Source organism: Malaclemys terrapin, chromosome 1, assembly GCF_027887155.1.
Source record: "Malaclemys terrapin pileata isolate rMalTer1 chromosome 1, rMalTer1.hap1, whole genome shotgun sequence".
NCBI classification, from domain to species: domain Eukaryota; kingdom Metazoa; phylum Chordata; order Testudines; family Emydidae; genus Malaclemys; species Malaclemys terrapin.
Window position 1 is genome coordinate 187,320,828 of NC_071505.1, and position 21,280 is coordinate 187,342,107.

The 21,280-nt window shown below is 42.5% G+C and overlaps 1 protein-coding gene across 6 annotated transcripts in view; it reads right to left on the reverse strand.

Annotated features, from left to right (window-relative positions):
• Positions 1 to 21,280, reverse strand: part of GRIK1 (glutamate ionotropic receptor kainate type subunit 1) — a 228,942-nt gene that overhangs the window by 10,645 nt on the left and 197,017 nt on the right. For 4 of the 6 annotated variants that reach the window (XM_054047872.1, XM_054047911.1, XM_054047888.1 and 1 more), the window contains 3 exons: positions 18,780 to 18,997; positions 6,682 to 6,907; positions 448 to 698 (listed from right to left, as the gene is read on the reverse strand). In XM_054047872.1, the coding sequence (XP_053903847.1) occupies positions 448 to 698; positions 6,682 to 6,907; positions 18,780 to 18,997 (695 nt within the window). Of the gene's footprint in view, positions 1 to 447; positions 699 to 6,681; positions 6,908 to 18,779; positions 18,998 to 21,280 lie in introns of those variants that run through there. The other 2 variants (XM_054047895.1, XM_054047903.1) reach the window with 2 other exon arrangements.

The following is a 21,280-nucleotide window of genomic DNA, read 5'->3' on the forward strand; positions in this document are numbered from 1 at the left end:
CCTGTCCTTCCCTGTGGAACATGCAGACACCTGGCTTTGAAGGAATGCTTTAGAGTGAGAGAGAACTGCATTGGTGGAGACAGACCAGTAGATTGCTGCCATTACCAAAGGGATGATACTGAAGCTATAGAGAGAGCTGCAGTTTTCTGTTTTTATTCCTTTCCAAATCCATTTGTTTGAAGTGTTAAGACCAAGCAACAACTGTTCAAGAAATTAACTATGCTTGAAATTTCTGCACAGTCATACTAAATAACGCTAATTGGATTGAATGTGAGGTACTTCCCTCTTCTCATTTAATAAATTTATGTGGCTTTAGTGCCAGAAATGCATGGCAAAGATTCAATAACACAAGAGCCTGAATAGACTCTTAATGGTACAGCTTCCTATGCCATGGCAACCCCAGCCCTAAAAAACAAACCAGAAACGAGTTGGCAATAGACAACTCACCTGTTCAATATCGCTGTTTTTCCTGGATTTATATATAAATTCTCCAATGGCTACGAACACTGAAAGAACAAGTCCGGCAGCAAGCACTATAAAGATGCCCCCAATATTCTCAACCCCCAGAGCACTGGCCTCTTTGCTGTCCTCCTCAGGGCACCCATTGCCCCGCCACCACTTTTCTTTCATCATGTGCAGTTTCCCCTCCTCCTGTAGCTGGAGAATGGCAATGGTAATTTTGTCTCTATAAGGAGACCCTGTAGAGCAAGAACAAACCATTTAGTATTTGTTGCAGGGCTGGGGCGGGGAGATGTGCATTTGAGACAAAAGTGCACCCTTATAACAATACAAATTATTCCTGATAGAGTATAACCAAAACAGTTCTGTGAATGACTGCTTATGTTTAGATTTCTCTCTCATTCTTATAGATGGATAGCATTAGCTAGTGAAATTTGCATTGGTGACTGACAAAGAGCGGGATCTCTAAGTCTAGCTATTCATTTGGGAATGCATTAGGATTTCTGTGGGTGCCTACAATGGACTTTGGCTAACCCACTGCATTGCAGCAGTTTTTCCCCTAAATTCGTTTCTGTGTCTGAGTATTTCACATTCTCCTAGACTCTCTACTTTTACATCTATTCAGTTTACTTCAAATTTTTTTTTACCACTGCATTTAAAACTCAGCACAATCTAAGAAAACACACAGTGAGTTAAGTAAGTTCTGGCCTCAGTTATACCTTTGCATCCTTATTTATGACAATTGAGCTGGATGGTTATGAGAGCTGAAGCTGGCCTTGTATTTTCTTTGCATTCTGCAAAGTTTTGCCAGCATATAGGTGCAGATAATAAAGTACTTGAGGCCTTTCTTTCTGTTATTTATTGCTTTCCCTCCACTGACAATCTACTGGTAACAACACACCAATGCATGCTATACTATCAGAGTGGATGAGTATGCACGAAGCCTGGCAAGCAAGGGGTTAAAACTGTGCCTTGGCCGCCTCCCCCTGCCAGAACAAAGTAGCTATGGAGCAATTAAGCTTAATAGACTAGCAGGAGCTAGCAGTGTAGACAGGACTAATTAGCAGCAAGCACAAAATTCCCCAGTCTGGACTTTCAACTGTAAGAAGCTTTGTCTCCTAGGCTGGTCTACGCTACAGCTTATGTTGACCTAACTATGGAAATGTCTACACATACATTTCACTGCTCCTGACGTAACTGTCCTGCTATGCCAACTTCATAACTCCACCTCCCTGAGTGGCGTAGAGTCGAGGTTGATGTAATTAGCTTGGCGCAGTGTCAGTGCTAAGTGTCGACTGTTGCTGGCTTTCAGGATCCTTCCCACGCTGACAGTACAATTGATACAAATACTCCTGGTGAGGGGGGACACCGCTGACACAAAGAGCAAAGTGTAGACACACACAAGCGATGTAATTACTGTGGTGGCTGTGTGCCAACGTATGCTAGATCAACTTAATTTTGTAGTGTAGATATGGCCTTATAGTTAGAGATTGGAAGAACTCCAATGTGGTCAATCACTTATTTGTGTGACTAGTCATCGTACCTACTAGCTTAGCAATTAGCAAGACAGCTGTCTAAGTAATGATTCCACAATTGTAATTTTAGCTGCGGACTTTAGATGCAATTTCCAACCTGATCAATGTAAACAACACTGAGTTCTTTAAGGCAGGACCTGCAGGTCAGATTTCCATAGGTGTTTAGGCAGGTAACGATAGCCATCTAGTGGAATTTTCAAAAGTGCCTAGGTGTTTTGGAAAATCCCACTAGGAGCCTATCTACATCTTTAGGTGCCTAAATACCTATGAAAATCTGTCCCCATAAATCCATTCTCTCTAACATGCCATGCATCTTATGGTACAATAAACAAATGTATTAAAATAATTGTACTATGAATACAGTAAGCCACCCCCCGAGCTTTTTATTTCCTTTAGCCTACTATATTGTTTAGAGAAACAATGTAAAAAACATCCTAGTTCATTCATTTGCAGTGCCAAGCCTCAGATAGCTTTCAGAGCACAGTCTGTTGTCAGCAGTAGGATATGCTGAGACCGCAGATGCCAAGAGATATCAGATTATGCAAAGTCTTTCTGGGTAACCAAAGATCAGCAGCCTTTGCTTTGGGTAGCCAGCAGGAGCGGCGCCAGGGTTTTTGCCGCCCTAGGCGGCAGCGCTCCTCCTCTGAGCATTTGGCGGCGGGGGTCCTTCCACTCCTTGTCTTCGGGGCACTTCGGTGGCGGGTCCCGGAGCGAGTGAAGGACCCGCCGCCGAATTTCCGCTGAAGACCCGGAGCGGAAGGACCCCCTGCAGCCGAATTTCCGCCGAGGATGGCAAAATGCTGCCCTAGGGTCGCCTAGTGAAAGCGCCGGCCCTGGTAGCCAACAATGAAGGGAAAATTATACCCTGTATAAGAATAGCTTATTTTAATGAACGTGCATTCTAGTTTTTTTAAAAAAATCTTATAAGAAAATTAAAAGTTGCCAGTTAAAATATCAGAGGGGTAGCCGTGTTAGTCTGAATCTGTAAAAAGCAACAGAGGGTCCTGTGGCACCTTTGAGACTAACAGAAGTACTGGGAGCATAAGCTTTCGTGTGTAAGAACCTCACTTCTTCAGATGCAAGGGAAGAAGTGAGGTTCTTACCCACGAAAGCTTATGCTCCCAGTACTTCTGTTAGTCTCAAAGGTGCCACAGGACCCTCTGTTGCTAGTTAAAATATAGTAAGCAGTGCCTCCTGGAAAGTGAGTACAACTACCTAATCTTTAGGAGGGTTTCTGATTCCTGCAACAGCTAGTGTTTGTTAGCCTGCAGGTTATACTGCAAGACCCCTCTTCTCTCCCTCTGTTTCTCCCCGCCCTCCGACCCCACCATAAGGAGATGGGTTGGTGTGGGGATTGTGTGGAACATCTATTCTTTGTTTCTGTTGCTGTGGGGTTATTTGATTCAATCTTCGGAGTAACAGAGACAACTGTATTTATACTTGTACTTTTAGAATTTTTGCCAAGTGTGCCTAGGGCATTGGATTGGAACTTTTAAAATTATTATTGGAAAGTAGTGAAAATTCACACAAATCCATTCTGATACCTCTTTGTTCAATATTTAATTTATGGCCTTGGTGCTGTTAACAGAAGCCACCTCTCAGGTTGTTGAAATACAGCTACCCACTTGCTTAGCTACCTCCCAAATCACTGTTAATAGTTAGCATGAGAATTACTAGCACACGGGCACTGGCAGCAGTAATTGTGAAATTAGTGTTTGTTTGACGCATTTAATAACATTTCTTTGTTCAGCTGAATTCCTCCTAAGATGCCCTTTTGCATATTGTTTTTTTTTAAATGTTACCTATGTCCTATGCACTAGTCCTCTCAGAATGCACTAAGCAGATACGTGCTAAAAAAAAACAAGTATTGGCTGCTTTAGTTCAGAGCCAAATGCAAAACCCATATCTTTTTTTTTTTTTTTTTTTAACTTGTGGAGATTGCTCAGATACTAAGTAGAGCTGGTAGGAAAACAATGTTGGAATGATTTTTCCAATGAAAAATGCCCTTTTTTTTGGAAAACTGAAACTTTCAGTGGAAACATTTCAGTTTCTCTCCTCCCCCCTGTGCCCCCCCCCCCAAATCAGTTTCCATCAGGAAAATCAAAATTACAGCTGCCTGCCTGGAAGGGTCTTGTCAATTGCACTTTCTGAGTTGCCGAGGCAGAGCACTTGGAGCTGGAACGTCTATTCTGTAATTAAACAGCCCCTTAGCCTGAATCCTGCGAGTCCCAGTCTGTGGGCATGGGCCAGCCCCCGTTTTTTAATTGCAGTGTAGACATTCAACTTGGCTGTCACAGAGTCAGGCTCTTATAATTTGACAAGAGCCTTTCAGCTGGACAGCTGCAAACCTGGAAAATTTCACTTTGGTTCCTCTGAAATTTAATTTTTCTTGAAAACCTTTCCCATGAAATATTTCAGTTTTGATGTTTTATCCCTGTTTTACTGAAATTTTTTTCAAAGATGCGAAATTTTTCACAGCTAAAGATTTCCATTTTCCAGCTATCTCTAGTGCTAAAAGCCATGCATGTCCCCAGGTAGATATACAGATTTTTTTAATCAAGAATTACATTTTTATCTTTTCCACTTGTCTGAGGACAACACTGTGATCGTACTTGGCACATTCATGAGGATTTCTGAAGTGCCTGGACATCTGTTTCCACCTGTAAAGTGTAGGCATGTTTGTGCATTTGAATTCTGAGGATTGCACAAGGGCAGATTTGGCTAAATATTTGGTCCTAAAAATACTGAGAACCCAAAGTACGTTCATCTTAGAAATAACTTGATGGGATGGTCTTGGATACTGGGAGAAGACAACTGAGCCTGATTCCTTTGGGAATTCATATGTGTTATGGGAGTATCTTTGCGGCATACCTTGTCTAGGGCAAGTTTCAATTTTTAATTTCTTATTCAAATTGCCCATATGACATTAAAATGGTTTATTTCAAGACACTTGGAGACTTGTACATATATTCTATATATCCTTGAATCCTAACTGATCTTTCTAAAACAGCATATTCATCATACAAGAAACCTCTTACAATATATTCCACAGCTGCATTTCCAGTGGATGTATTCTCTCTGAGAATTACCATCTGTTCCAATTATCCTTCATTGTTTTTAGTTTAAGCATGGCAGCTTTATAACTGCTATGAAATTCTTGCCATGTATTTATCTTTATTTTGGGATATTTAAAATTTTTGGTTGATTCTTCTCAGCCAGAGAAGTTTGTTCTCACGTAAGCAATGGAAAAATATTTTTACAATATCATCTCTAGGGAATTCTGGCTAAGATTGGGCAGAGTTCAATATACTGGGGCAGGCTTTCTACCTCAGTGGCTCTCAACCTTTCCAGATTACTGTACCCTTTCAGGAGTCTGATTTGTCTTGCATACCCCCAAGTTACACCTCACTTAAAAACTACTTGCTTACAAAATCAGACATAAGACAAAAGTGTCACAGCCTCCCGTTACTGAAACATTACTTACTTTCTCATTTTTACCATATAATTAGAAAATAAATCAACTGGAATATAAATGTTCTTACATTTCAGTATATAAGGCAGTATAAACAAGTCATTGTATGAAATTTTAGTTTGTACTGACTTTGCTAGTGCTTTTTATGTTGCCTATTGTAAAAATCAATAAAGGCAAATATCTAGATGAGTTGATGTACCCCTTGGAAGACCACTATGTACCCCTAGGGGTATATGTACTGTGGGTTGTTCCACTTCACTCAAAATGGCCTAAGAAGAAATTGAAAGGCCAAAGTCTGTGAACAGTTATACCAGTGTAAATCTATAGCTAATTCCACTGAAGCCAGTGGAATTACGCTGATGTAAACTGAGAAGAGACATGGGTGGGGTGAGTGCATGACTGAGCAGGACAAATATATTAAACTAGAAAAAGAACTGGCTACACAATGTCCATTTGCAGAAGGACCCACTTTCTGTGGAAAATACGCTATCTCTTTAAATATGTATAACTGGCAAAGTACTGAAACATACAGGGGCAAGGCAAGCAAATCCACTGAAAAGGGCAGCTACTTATTGGCGGAAGTGAGGGAGCTGGGTTTAAGAATGCACCCAAAGCATTGAGACTCTTGATGTAGGAATATAGTCTTGCAATGGCTTCTTATAGTCCCTACATATTGCTCTGAAAATCATTGCAAACTTTGTAGACTATTCTACTAAGGTGCACAGGCAATGGCGCATAGGGTGCGATATCAATCCTGTCTCCTTTCATGCAGCTTTCCAAGGGGTACATATGTTGGAGATCACATTCACCTTGATTCTCCCGCCACATCCCCATCTTTATATATATTTATATATAAAAGGCTCCTGGACCAAATATGGAATCTGTCTTGCTAGCATGGTTTAATAACATGGGAGGGAGGAGCAGAGGGCACCCCGTCACCCATGAACAGGACCTTTTATCCACAAAAGCAGCAGGCCAACTGACTGCTTCTTGAAGGCACGCTCTACACCTTAATTTTCCTGCTTGCTTACAAGCCGCCCTCTTGCCCCTGCCGAGTAGAGCCATTGCTATAGCTGGGGCAAGAGGGGAGACATTGAATGAAAAAAGGATACTGGGTGCTCAAAGGTTACAGAGAGCTCCTAATGGGCATCCAGATTTAACTGCCCAGAACCTCTTGAGGTCTGCTTATCATTAATTATCTTTAATGCATCTTACCAATAGGAGTTCCCACGCCATAGCCTTTAGAATCAATGAGTCCGCCGATCTGCGTGAGATTGCAGTTTCTCTGAGTCACATATTCTATGCTGGTTGATTCCATCAGCAGGGCATAGTCCGTTGTGAGCACCCGCTGGATTCCCTCATCATTGTTCTTCACCAGTGCAGTCTGCTGCCTGCTGCTCATGAATGCCCACATTTTTTCATATGTTGATATTTTGGATTTCTAAGGAAGGAAAGTGGATTCAGCAGAAATGTTAGTTCTCAAATTCACACCTCTTGAATTGGGAGGGACAGAGAGAGGACTCTTTCAGACTCCCTGGAAGCATTTTCCCCCACACGCTCTTTTCACACTGTGCAGTGTGCTGTGAGCTAGTTTCTTACTAGCTCCTGCCCTAGAGGTGCCAGCATTTCAGTGTTCACATGTAACCTGGGAGGAGCTGTGGGATCTTTTTGGATGAGCAGTGCTCTATAAATGTAAGATGTTACAATGAGCCCAATGAATTAGTTAGCTGGGTTACATGTAAGCGAGTGTTTGAGATTACTGCATTGTGGGACATTGTTTCCTCTTCATTGGGCAGTAGTACCACACTGTGTTCCAAAAGCTGATCAATAGGGTACTATTTATCCGGATGCCAGTAGTCTGTAAGTCGTGCACTCCACAAGGAAGCTCGAAACTGTATGAGAAGGAAGTGAAATCTTAAAAGCCAAGATGCCCTGATACACTTGTGCTTCTGCCTCCCACTACAGCGAACATAAAGGGCCTAATCCTGCTCTCACTGAAACCAATGAGCATTTTGCCATTGTGTTCAAAGGGAGCACGTAGGGCCTTAATGTGCTGAGACCTGGGCTTCAGATCATGCCATGTAACATGATGCCATCTAAACAATAAAACTAAAGAATAGATTGTGCCGGGTCCCTGCTGGGGTGCTTGGGGGAGGGAGAGGAAGTACATAAGGAGTGTCCTTAATGCTCCTCACCTAAGAGCCAGACACAATCCCAGGGAACTCAAGAACTGTTCCCCTCTTAGCTCCCCTTGAGGGGAACAAAGGAAAGAGAGGAAGTGAACACAGTAGAGTTCACAATCCTTGAGGAGGGTGCACAGTGCACACTCCCTTTTTTGCCTCAGGTGCTACAAGAGGTGTTATGCCGCCTTAAGCGCCATTCCTCCTGGAGCTCCCTAGAGGTAGTGAGACACTGCCCATATGCTCAGTGTGCACCTCTCTCTTGTAGCTACAATCGAACCTGAAGTGTTTGCACTATATTAACACTATTCCCTGCTTCTTTTTTGTACTCAGTCATGCTATATTAAACACACACACTTTTTTTTAAAGTTACAAATTGAGATTTGGTCTAAAGGTTAGAGCACCATTCAACGTTTTGTCCATATTACCTGTATTTCGTCTTACCGCTTCATAGCTTTCCACCCATTTTACAAAAATGAAAAACTACTGTAACTCTACAGTCCAATGACACATTTATACATGGATAGAAAAGTTGTTGCATTCATCACTGCAGCTGAAATCAGTTTATTAATAGCATGTTTTAGCCAAAAATCAATGTACCACACATTTTTGTGTCTGCGCTCTCTCTCTCGCTCTCTCTCTCTACTTAATTCTCTAGAGTGTTCCTTTGCACTTTAGGATAGTACTTCCTGCATAGCCACTGGTGTTATGGATGTTTCCATCTATTGGACATCTTTCTGTTCTATTTTCACTCAGCCAGACAACCAGGCTGTATTGCTTCATTTGATTAAGGCTACCCCATCAATGATGTAAATGAAAGTCTGTTCTCCATTTACAGAATGAGTAATTAATAAATTGGAGGTTTTATTTTCATTTTTTGTTGACATTTCAAACACTTCACAGCTTCCCAAGTAGCACTCTCCTTCTCCTCACATAAATGCAAATGCTGTTGGAAAAGGACTCGTTCTCCTTTAGCCTGGTGCATTTTCTGTTACTTAAACTCACAGAAAGGATCCAAGTGAAAAACACACATACTAATGAATCTGGAACAAGAAACACAATCCCTGCTGTAAGAGTCCTTGTTTTAAACTTCTATTTTTACAGCAACCAGGAAGTACCTCTTTCAAAGTTGTTAAGACTAGTGAGCTAGCAGTAGAGTGGGTGCTGAGCTGTGGGTACGAGACGAGCTGGGGTTTTGTTCCTTGTCTCTGCCTGGCGCTGACCTGCTGTGTGTCCTTGGGCAAGTTGCTTCACCATTCTGTGCCTCTGCTTCCCCTTCCCACCCTTTGTCTATTTAGATGTCACAGGCTCTTAGATATTAAGAGTCTCTACCTCAGTTTGTATGCCTAGCCTAATGGGGGCCCCAATCTATTTGAGGCATCTAGGTCAGTGGTTCTCAAACTGAGGCTGCCGCTTGTGTAGGGAAAGCCCCTGGCGGGCCGGGCCAGTTTGTTTACCTGCCGCGTCTGCAGGTTCGGCCGATCGTGGCTCCCACTGGCTGCAGTTTGCCTCTCCAGGCCAATGGGGGCTGTGGGAAGTGGCGCGGGACAAGGAATGTGCTGGCCGCCGCTTCCCCCAGCCCATTGGCCTGGACCAGTGAACCGTGGCCAGTGGGAGCCACAATCGGCTGAACCTGTGGACCCGGCAGGTAAACAAACTGTCCCGGCCCGCCAGGGGCTTTCCCTACATAATCAGCGACCCCAGTTTGAGAACCACTGATCTAGGTGCTACAGCTAGAGATGCAAGACATAATCCGGTTACCCACATTGGTTACTGAGTGCTTGTGAATATTGTATTGTTTCTCCACCCTAGTAGTAGTTAGGCTCCAGGTTGGTGTGGTTTTGAAAGGCTGGGGGAATGGAAAGGAAAAGTAAATGTACAGGAGTATGGTGCTGCCTGTAGCCAGGTTTGTGGACATGGGCACTTCTGTCTGGGGACTCCAGGCTACACTGAAAATGATTATTGTATTTATTTCTTGTGCCGAGTGCTGGGTAACGTGCGGACTCTGTTCTCGGTAAACTAAGCTGGTTCTTTATTAAGAGAGCTGCTCCAATGGCAATTTAACATTCTTAGCCAAGGGCACACAGATTGACTTTTTGGTGCTTCCTCCACATTCTTCCCTTCTGCAACCCATAGTCCTTCCTCCAGCTTGCTACAGTAGTAAAACCACATAATCTCATTTCCTTCGTCTGAATAGTCTTGATGTAATGCTCTTCTGACCATGTCACAGGTCAGGATAACTGAACCTGTATTTCCGCTCACTGGTCCAGCAATGGCACCCATTCTCAGGCTTCCAGCTTCCCTCTGGTTGCCTCTCTTGAGTGGAGACCTGTGTCTCTCCCCCTTCTGACTGGGGTACATGCAGGCTTTACAGTTCCCTGCATTTGCTGCATTGTTCCCAGCAGAGAGAGTCTTCATCTTCAGAGATAATTAATAAGTGTAATTGCTATAGTTAAAAGTACCACACAGTTCTTTCTATGCAACCCTATTTTATTTTGAAGGTAAAAAATATTACAGTAGAAAACATATTCTGGCAGGAGCAGTTCTTTAAACCCACACCCAAGGCACTGGCTTGTGGTTACAAGTTCATCACAGCTTCAACTCAGAACAAGCACCCAGTCTTATGGAGCCTCAATAGGCCCATCCTTCCAATCCTACCCTGAGGACTGGGGCTCTCTGTGAACCAGGGGTCCTGTCTGGTTGCTGGATCAGGAAGAAAGCCCTGAGCCAGTTTAAAACCAGGCTATTTATCCAAAACCCCTTTCTTTGTCTGTTGGTCCCTAGAATCTAGTTTGAACTAGTATATGCGCACCTCTCCAGAGGGGTGGCTTCAAAGCGTTGATAACAAAGGAAATGCATTAGCATTCTCCTCCCTACTAGAGAAGGTACCATATAATTCCACAAAAACACATACACAATTGCCTTTTTAATACAATGGACCCCCAAAAGTATGAACCCAAATTGAATAAGGTTTAACTTAATTCAATACATTTTATTTTAATGTCATAAGGTTTGTGCAGGATATTGTCGGTCTGTCTCAGGCCATTTTTAGGTTCATTGGGTAGAGTTAGTCTGTTCTTATTAAACACTATTCTGCATGGCAGCTCATATTAGATATTGACTTCCTACTTGGCTGTGTATTAAACTTTTAAGCAAAATTTCTTTGACTCTGAAGTTTGGGGCTTAATATTTCTTCTAATTCTACTCTTAAGTTTGTTCAGTCAGAGGACAATGCTAAACTTTGAAGGTTAAATGGATCTGCTCAGTTTCTTCTCAATTAGTATAAGCTATTTTTTACCCTAATTAGGAATATATTTTTGAATCTGATACACTTTATAGGGTAGTTTGAGACTGATACAGACCAATAGAGGTTATAGGAATAATATATTCTGTATGCAGATGAGTTTGCAAGAGATATTTTAGCTTCCTGCTGTGTTAACCCCTCCCCTCCCCCCCACTTCCACCCTCCTACCATGCCCCCTCACACACACAGATTTCTCCACTAAGGATGAAATTCAAATTTCTGCCCTTTGGATGCAGATGCAGGACTGACTGATTTCAATAGAGCTGTATATGCATAGCAGAAGGCAGGATTTTGCTAGCTTCAGAATGGGAGATTAAACATCAATTATTATAGATGAGCCAAAAATAAAGTGAGAAAACAGAGCAAACTGATAGAATTACAAGAAGAGCTGGTTGCAAAAATTCGAATGAGACAGGTTTTCATCAGAATTTGCTGACTTAGCAAAACTGAAGCATTTTGTGGAGACAGTTCTGTGGAACTCAAGCATGTTTCTACCCAGCTGCTGGGGAACCAAGTTTCCAAGGTCCGCGGCCCCAGGGCAGCCTGCTATGCGGAGTGCTGTGGTGCCTTTGAGGGGAATTTCAATTTTGTGGGGGTCCTATTTGGAACAAAATAGATTTTGAAACAGATCTTCCATGAAATGGAATGGCCCGTCTTTGCACCGCTCTAGCCGGGATAGATGTATTCATTTCTTAAAGCTGCTCTTATTCTAAAATAAATTTTTTGAGAAATGTGTAGAGGTTTGGAGTTTCTATTGAAGCTAGTATAAGGTATTCAACACATGAATGGAAATATGCTCAGAAGTGTGTGTGTTTGTATTCTGTGTGTATTATAAACCAACAACAGGAATGCGAGTGGGCGTGGGACTGAATACATTCAAACAGAGTTCCTAGACAAGTGATGTAAACATGTTTTCCCAACCTGCTCCTACCATATTCCCTATACACGCGATAGCTTCTAAAAATACCCCCTTCTTGGGATTTCCTTTTACTATTTTAAACAAGTTATAAATTTAAGCTTGGGCTTTCTCTAGAGTCCAGCTGGTCCTAGGATTTCTTTTTGCAGGCCCTTTCCGCTTCTGCCCCTCCTCCTAGTTCTTTTTACTTTTAAGGAGTTATCTATGTCTTACATTCCATAGATTAGAACTAGTCAGTCCAGATTGGGCTGACTGCTAAGGGGAGTCCAGAAAATGGCTCTGCATCTTATGTAGGGCACGTGACACCCTGTCACCCATCTTTCACCACAAAGAGAGCCTGGAACAGTGGGTGTGCCTTAAAATTTTCTACAGGTTTGAAAGAGATTGATTCTACTGGCATTTCCCATTTTAAACGCAAGGAGTATCTTCCAAAAGAGAATACACTTTTAAAGAGTGCCCGCTCTATGCTCTTTTTTCCTTCCAATCTAGTCAGAGCTAAGCTCCTGAAGAGCTATGTTGCTGTACAAGACCCAGACTCACTGCTGTGGCTGCTGCTGCTGCATGCCTTGTTTCTATTTTGGTGGCCACGAGTGACCTCCCTGATCACTTCAGCACTTTCTGAAGGGCAGGAAACTGCTCCTCGTCTCTCCCCAGGAAAACATACCAGGCTTGTGGGCAGGATACTACCTGCCTGGACTCGACTCTACTGCACTAATATTTGGGCACTCCCTGAGTCCACTAAGTCCAATACCATCCCCCCACCCAGTGCCTTGTAGCCAGACTGGTCTGGAACAGCCCTCTGGGAACCCTGGGCCTTGTGAACTCAATAAGACCACATCTCCCCCACAGTCACTTTCTGCAAAGGGACAGGACTTTTTCCTATGTCCCCTTTAGAACTTCTACTGTGAGCCTAATCATCATTGATCTTCTATGGCTGCCCATGTCTGATCACTAGGAAAACTCACAGCACTTACAGTCTCTTGAACTGAAAACCATTCTCTTCCCGCTTCACCAGGCTCACCTGGAGATTTTCATACATTTCTCTTAGACTTCCCCCACCTGTTACAGCAGCCATCTAGTTCAGGGAGCTTGGCCCCCCTCCATCTGTTTTTCTTCGGATTATGAGTTTCCTAGGAATCTATTTTGAGGGACAAAGCCTTTCTTTTAACTGAGCCACTTGAACCTCACACCCTGCCGGTTACCATATTATCCACAGTGCCCCATTCAGCTAGCAGTATTGCAAGCTGGGAAACAGTTTGATGCCAGTAGACTGCAGTATCATCTTCGGGAGAAATATGTTTTTTGATATCTAAATATCTCCCCTATCCTATGAAAGTTTTATTTCAAAAAATAAAATAGGAAGGCTTGTGCTTAAATTTAAAAATATAACTGCCCTTTGTCTCTACTGTGGCTCTGAATTATTTTGCAATATCTTCTCTTTACTATAAATCATGATGGGCACACAAAACTCAATCCTCTGAGGGCCCTCAACTCCCAGTGACGTCCCTTGAGTTGAGAACTGTCAGCACATTGCAGGGTCAGGCCTGAAATGATTTCTTAGAAACATTGGGGAGGGAAATCACACCATTTCCTTCTTCCTCCCCCAGAAGTAAGCCAGCTCTTCTCTGACTTCACATGGTAATGTATAACTCATATATATAAAATTACAGCTGGGGCTGGTAGAACTGCCTATTAATAAGGTTGACTGACACTTCCCATTATAAGACCCTGTGCTTTAAATTTTGCCAACATTTGTCTGTTTGGCCTATATTTCTCATGCTTAGTGTCAGCCTCAGGGTGATTTCTTTTGCCTTGGAAAATTTTAGCCAAAACTATTTGTTTCCAAGAACGAGGCTAGAGAAAAATAAATTGCTTCATCCATGTTACATACTGGTGAACTTTTCTTTGAAAAGCTCTAGTGCCCCCATGCTGTGGAGCAGGGACTCAAAATTTGGTAGGGGGTGTCCTTTATGTCCACGATGTGCCTCTTGACACCCTAAGAGGCACATCGTGGCCTCTGCTCAAACTTGGGAAAGTTATAGGCCTTTGAAAAATCACAGTTTGCACATGCTCAATAAAGACTTCTCAGATTTTAGCAGCTAAATTCCCCCTAAGTTCCATCCACACTGGGCATGCATCATCCTGGACTGAGCAGGACTTTCCCTGCTGTTGCAGCTCTGGGCTGTGTTGGGTCTGGGCACCTGAACTGAGAGTATGGAGACTGTCTCCTGTGCTCTCAATGACACCCCTCCTGCCCCCGCCTCTCCCCCCCCCCCGGAGTCCAGGTAGCATGGAGGAGGAAGCTGTCGGATTCAAATGCAGAGGGGACAAGAGTTGAACCTCTGGGGAGCAGTGGAGTAGATTGGGACAAGGAACCTGGCAGGCATTGGGCGTTAGGGGGGATGGGAGACAGGGACTGCAACTGGCAGTCAGGGGCAGAGATGGGTACTGGGAACTGAGTGGAGTGAAGACTGGGCAAGGAGACTGGAACTGAGAACCCTTGGGATGGGGGGGGAACAAGGTGATGGGAGGCCGATCTGATGAGAAGCCAAGTTGTAGGGCTGGCTAGACAAGGACTTGGGAAAAGGACCAAAGGGGCACACTGAAATTAGAGAGGGAGGGGGAGATTGGAACTGGAAGCCAATGCAGCCAAGGGTGGGTGGTTAGGTGGGGAAACTGGAGGCCAGGGGTGGGGAGAGAGGCAAATCAAAGGAGGGGCTGGGAAGGAGGGAAATAGAATGGTTGGGCAGGAAGATTGGGACTGGGATGAGAAACATGAGGAATGTAGACAGGGAGTGGTAAGGTAAAGAGAATGGTACTGGGGCAGGTTGGTGGCGGTGGGACAGAATAATCTGTGCCCACTAGAGAACACTCCCTTCCAGAGCCTGCAGTGGAACCCAAGATTCTTGAGTCAGCAAATATCTGTGACACCTACTGGCAAAGTGTCCCATCCCCCTTTAGTTGTGGTCACATAAAGGAGGCCGAGGTCTTTGTGGTGGATCTAAAGTTTCCAATCCTGCTGATGATCCATGTGGGTGTCAATGTGATGCCACCTGATGGAACTTTTCAGTTTACTTTTTTAAAACCCTAGGAAAGATACACTAAAAACTATATTAAAAGAACATTATCAAGGTTGCAAAGTCAAGCACTCAAAAGTTAGGAAATGCTGGAATGAAGACAGCCTGGGAAACCTTAATTCAGCCCCCTTGTGCATATGCATTATGACAGTCTTTAATTACATGATCACATAACTATTTTTTCCATAGGCTCATTGCCTCAGTCAGTGCACAAAATGAACCTGCTTTGGGGGTGAATCAGGGTTGTGTAGTTTAGCAGACTGTTGTCCATAGGATTCCTGCTCCATTTAGTGCAGAAGTAGGAAGATGCATGGTGAATGTGGCAGGGAATTACAAGAAGAGGATTTCATGGTTAAAGCAGCTAAATGCTTCCCTGGAGAGTTGGATTCTATCCCTTTCTCTGCCCCAAAAGCCCAGATACACGCAGGGATCCGCTGCAGGCTCTGGAAGGGAGTGTTCTCTAGTGGGCACAGATTCTTCTGTCCCACCCCCTCCAACCTGCCCCAGTACCATTCTCTTTACCTTACCGCTCCCTCTCTACATTCCTCATGTTTCTCATCCCAGTCCCAAAGTATGGAGCCTATGTCTCCTGTGCTCTCAATGACACCCCTCCTGCCCCCTGCCTCCCCCGGAGCCCAGGTAGCATGGAGGAGGAAGCTGTCGGATTCAAATGCAGAGGGGACAAGAGTTGAACCTCTGGGGAGCAATGGAATAGATGGGGACAAGGAGCCTGGCAGGCATTGGGCATTAGGCAAATCCTGCCCAACCATTCTATTTCCCTCCTTCTCAGCTCCTCCTTTGATTTGCCTCTCTCCCCACCCCTGGCCTCCAGTTTCCGCACCTAACCACCCACCCTTGGCTGCACTGACTTCCAGTTCCAATTTCCCCCTCCCTCTCTATCTAAAGGATTTAGGAGTTGCAGTGGAACAGCTTCAACAGGAGAGATTGAGCCCACATCAGAATGTTTCATAGCTCAGTGGTTAGGGTAATCTTCTGAGAGAGAGGGAAATCTCTGTTCAAATCCTTTATCCCCTATTTGGCAGAGAGGGGGGAACTGAACTTGGGTCTCCCACATACCAGGTGAGTATGCTAACCACTAGGCTAAAAGTGATAAGGTGGACACTACCACCTTCCCTCCCAAATTTGGTATAGGACTGATCTTGTAGGTAGCCTCTGCTCAGGCCCCACAGATGAGATGGGGGAGGAGCACCTATCTTCCCCCATTTTGTGGATCTCTCTGGGACTTAGACAGGAGATAGACATTCACATGCCTATTGTGGGGCACATGCCCAGAGGTGGAAATGAAGGCACCTGGGGAACTTTTACCCTGAAAACTTAGGTGCCAACTGAGTATAGGTTTTGCGAGAGCCATGGTTTTGTGGTTTGCAGTGGAATTTAGGGGTTTAAGTACCTATGTATCTTTGTGGATCTGAGCCATTGTTCCTATGTGATGTGTTAGGCAAGTCATTTAAACCAGCCTCTCACAACTGCTCACCTATTCTGTGTTCCTCATTTCTGGGTGCCTGGCTTGAGAGTCTGGTGTCTGATTTGCAGAAATGTTGGGTGGCATATAACACACAGTAGGTTATAAATAATATATATCTTTGTATGTATAACATTTCGACTGAATGCACCCTGGGGACATGGATTTGTCTCCTCTACCACTGTACCTAATTACCTGATTTGAAACCTCAGTTAGATATCTAAATGCTAAAAAAAAATATTTAAAAAATGGATCCATCTTTATTTGTGCCTGCAAAATTCCACCCTCTTATTTGTGTCATAAAAAGCTGGTGCAAAACTGGAAGCTGCTTTGGAAAACTTGTTCTGATTTCCACAATGCTTAGAGTATGCAGTGATTTCCTCTGCTATAGAGCAGGAGCCACAACTGTGGAGTCCCTCTTTGTGCAGATTCATCTTTCAAGGCCCTGTATTGTGGTGACCTTTCTTGGCCAATGAGGGGAAATTGGGCTAAGGAATTTTTCTGGGGTCTTTTAAGTAGTAGCAAAAAGTACTAACCAGCCTAATAGGTGTTCCTTATTAAAATAAGTGATATTGTAGTTACTTTGTGACAATTCCTAGGGTTCTCGAGTTGTTTCCCAGCATATGTTAATAGAGATTTCAACTTGTTATTTCAAAAACTGACTAAATAATCAGGCTTTGAAAAAAGCATCATTTATTCTCTTGTTCAAATACACAGTCACCTCTCCGCAATGATAGATGGAAGTAAGCAGGGGCAGCAAGAGAGGAATTTGCCCTTAACTGCTAAAAACAGGGTGGCCATGTAAGATGTAGCAAACTACTGCAGAATCCTTTTTGAAAATTACTAGTTTTGAGACATGATCCAAATATTTGAACTGCAATCCATTACTTTCCTTTATTTGTATATAAAGAACCTTTCTTCATCTGAAGGCAGTCTTGTGGTTAAGGTACTGCACTTGGATTTGAGGCATCTAGGTTAAATTCCCAGGTCTGCCACAGACCTTTTTAAAATCCTCACTTAAGATGTCAAACTGACAACACCAGAAACTGAAATGTTCATTCACAGAACATCTATGACACAGGTAGCAGAAGCTGTTTTTCCACCACGTTGCTTCACCAATGTGACTCACTGGCCTGCTAAACCCAGGGTTGTGAGCTCAATCCTTGAGGGGGCCATTTAGGGAACTGGGGTAAAAATCTGTCTGGGAATTGGTCCTGCTTTGAGCAGGGGGTTGGACTAGATGACCTCCTGAGGTCCCTTCCAATCCTAATATTCTGTGATTCTATAAGATTCTATGATTCTCTTTAGAAGGACTGCTTCCTAAAGGTTAGTTAAAAGATGCTCAGATACCATACTGAGGAGCATGATATTAATACTTACCTAGGTACATTCAATCCTTGGATTTCCTGCTGGGTGTGACAACAAAGCTGCTAATTAGTGCTAATTGCCAGGGGATGTTTTTTGTACATTTTCCATATTTAAACTTGTTGGTATATGTATTGACATTTTATGAGATCCATTCATTTCATATGTAATTAAAGTTGATTATCAAAAGGAATTTAGTTATCTACTGAAGCAATTTCACTAGAAAATGCTTTCACTTAATTATATTTATTAAACTTTAAATCTATATTCTTTATATAAAATATTTTTAAAAGCAAATTAACTATTATTTTGTGTTTTTCCAATTGCTTTTCAAGATCAAGTAGCTATCTTAGCAAATTACTCGTTATAAACTTCAGGCCAAACAGCCCCCTTTTGAAGACTGAAGAATAGCTAGTAGTAATGAGCTCTGATGGGACAAAACTGCGGAGGTTCTCCTCGCAGAGTTTTCACTAAATTCTTTTGGCTAGGGCATGGGTTTGCCTTTCTCAAAAGGAGGAGGTTGTTGGGCCCCAGACTGTATAGATCTTGGGGGATTCACTAAAGGCATGGGGCTATTCCAACAGAGACTTTCTGCCTGTACATTGTTTCAGAGTCCTTTATCTCCTCTTGTATTGGACCTGTTCTAGCAGGGACTTTCCAGATTGTAGCTTCCCTGGAGCTCTCCATTCTTAGGGAGCACTGGGTGCCACGGTACCGAGGACCTTTCACTAAAGGTGCTACAGTGTCGGACTGTAATCTATTTGTGGGGATTTCCTGTTGGTTGGCAGAAGGAAACATGCATATAACACAACCTTCCCCATCACTCAGGTGTAGATTCCTGGAGGATGCTCTGTGGATTAGGGATTTGTTATAACTGCTAAATTTCTAAACTAATGTTTTCAAAATTTCTCATTCTGTTCCACGTTTCAGAATCTATTAGTGAAAGGTTACAATACTGACGGTGCAAAACCACCTGGCACCATCTTACCTTGAAGAAGGTCATTGTCGATCCATCTCTAACAGCCCCATATTCTATCTTGGTTTGCTTTGCCAAATCATCTGCTGAATCGATGGGGGATTCCATTCTCTCAACTGTCAGGAAGGCAGCCAAGTTGGCAGTGTAGGATGAGATTATGATTAAGGTGAAAAACCACCATATTCCTCCAACTATTCTGGTAGAAAGAGCTTTGGGCATCAGCTCTGATCCTGTTATAATATCATCAAAACAATCATATTAAAACATGTTGAAAGAAGTCTTTCTCTGGCAGTAGATTATTTTTAGGAGCATAATACATTTATGAACCACAGAATAATAAAAGAAATCTACACAGTAATCTCACATATGTACAGCTAACATTTATAATGGTAACATACTTTGAAGGGGATGTATGCCATGATACCTAACAAACACGATTATCCATGGGTCTGAACACCAATTTGTCTTTGAGATAATGTCACCTTTGGAGTTAACCTTTTAGACTCCTAGCAAGCTATACTAGCCATTTATCTGTATCTTAACTGCTTGTTACAAGTACTGTAATGAGGCTTTAAGCCTTAAACCTTCAGAAGAACAATACAGTAGAACCTCAGAGTTTCAAACACCTCGGGAATGGAGGTTATTTGTAACTCTGAAATATTTGTAACTCTGAACAAAACGTTATGGTTGGTCTTTCAAAAGTTTACAACTGAGCATTGATTTAACACAGCTTTGAAACTTCACTATGCAGAAGAAAAATGCTGCTCTCCCTTTATTTTATTAGTAGTTTACATTTAACACAGTACTGTACTGTATTTGCTTTTTTTTTTTTTTTTTTTTGGTATTTGCTGTTGCCTGATTGTGTACTTCCGGTTCCAAATGAGATGTGTGGTTGCCCAGTCAGTTTGTAACTCTGAGGTTCTACTGTATCCCATTCACCTCTTAGAGGAAGTGCTTAAAAAGATGGCTTTACCCTGTCTCTCTTATCTACACATCCAGGTATGTATGGTCCTGCAGCCCTCACTCAGGCAAACAGTATCATTGCCTGATCAGTCAGTAGTGTTCCAGTAAAGTCAGTGGGACTTACTCACATGAATAAGGGCTGCAGGGGTCAAGACCTAAAATATGTCGTCTTATAAACCTATACTCTTTGTTTTAAAGGTAAGAAAGTTAAAGCAACTATACAGTCCCTTCTGGATCTCTACATGATGGTGCAGTGTTACGAATAATAAATTAATCCCAGCTTAAAGGACAGAATGATGACTGAAATGGCATTAGCACATCCGACTGCACATCTCACATTGTGAGACTAGGACAATAAATGGATAATTTGTATGATTCATTTTACTTTTTAAGGGCATATAATTGACTCAGGAGGGTTAATTTGATCCCAGCTGTGAAGCAAAGTACTCCTAAACATTACGAGCCAAATACTGCCCTGACTGACACAGTATGCAACCTTGCTGACTTCAGTGGATTGCCTGGGGTTTAAGGCCCAGATTCAGACACGCACTTGATTGTGTGCTTATAGTCAACTGACTTCAGTTTAACTTCAGAGTTAAGCACACTGCATAAGTGTTTTGTTGAATAAGGATGGACTTAAGCAAATGCTTAAGTGCTGGCTGAACTGGGGTCTGAGTGTGTACAGAATTTGATTTAATTAATATTCATTATTGTTGGAGAAAGGTCCCTGTTGTTGAAGTGTTATGTCTTCTGAGCTACTTAATGATTAGGAACTTCAGACATTTCACAGAAGGTATTTAAGGCCTTGGAAGATTTTAACATAAAAACTCTATACAATTTGAGCAAAAGTTGAAAGGGTAATAATCTTCCAAACCACAGGCAAACAGATTTAATTTAGCTTTTTATAAATATATGTACATCTCTCTTAAAGGTCAGAGCTAAGCATAGCCGAGGGCTCTGAGTACATTGATGTAGCTACCGAATTATGAGAGGTAACAGCAAAGCAGACTTCCTGCCGTGTGTAGCCTTTGTGTTGTACTGATTTTAAACTAGGCCAACAGTCTAAAAGTAGAGGTTCCTATTTAATTTAGGGAATCTTAATGTATCATTTCAAGAGCTGCAGATTCATCCAGATTTATGTTTGTTAATTGTGCTTTTCTTGGTGCTTTATCAGACTAGATTTTTTTTTAATGTAGTGAAACATGATTTTTTACTCCTAAGGATGTATTTATTTCTAAACTGTAGTTGATCTAGCAAACGTAAGAGCAGGCTGCTATGTATGCTGATTCAGATCTTCATGAAGATGTCATTTTCTAAAAGCCTAGATAGTTATAAGGAATATAAAAGATGTAGTTAGACACTGGTACAATACCTAGTTTTAATGTATAGTGATAGTAATAGCCAACTAAACTTCAGAGACCTTAGCAGCTTGCCATAAAAGCTGGTAGTGCAGCCTTCTAGTTAGAGGTACACGATAATAGATGGAGGTGGAGAAACTCTTGGTTACTGTAGCTTTTTGGCAAAATTATAATACTCCAGTGGCAAATTAG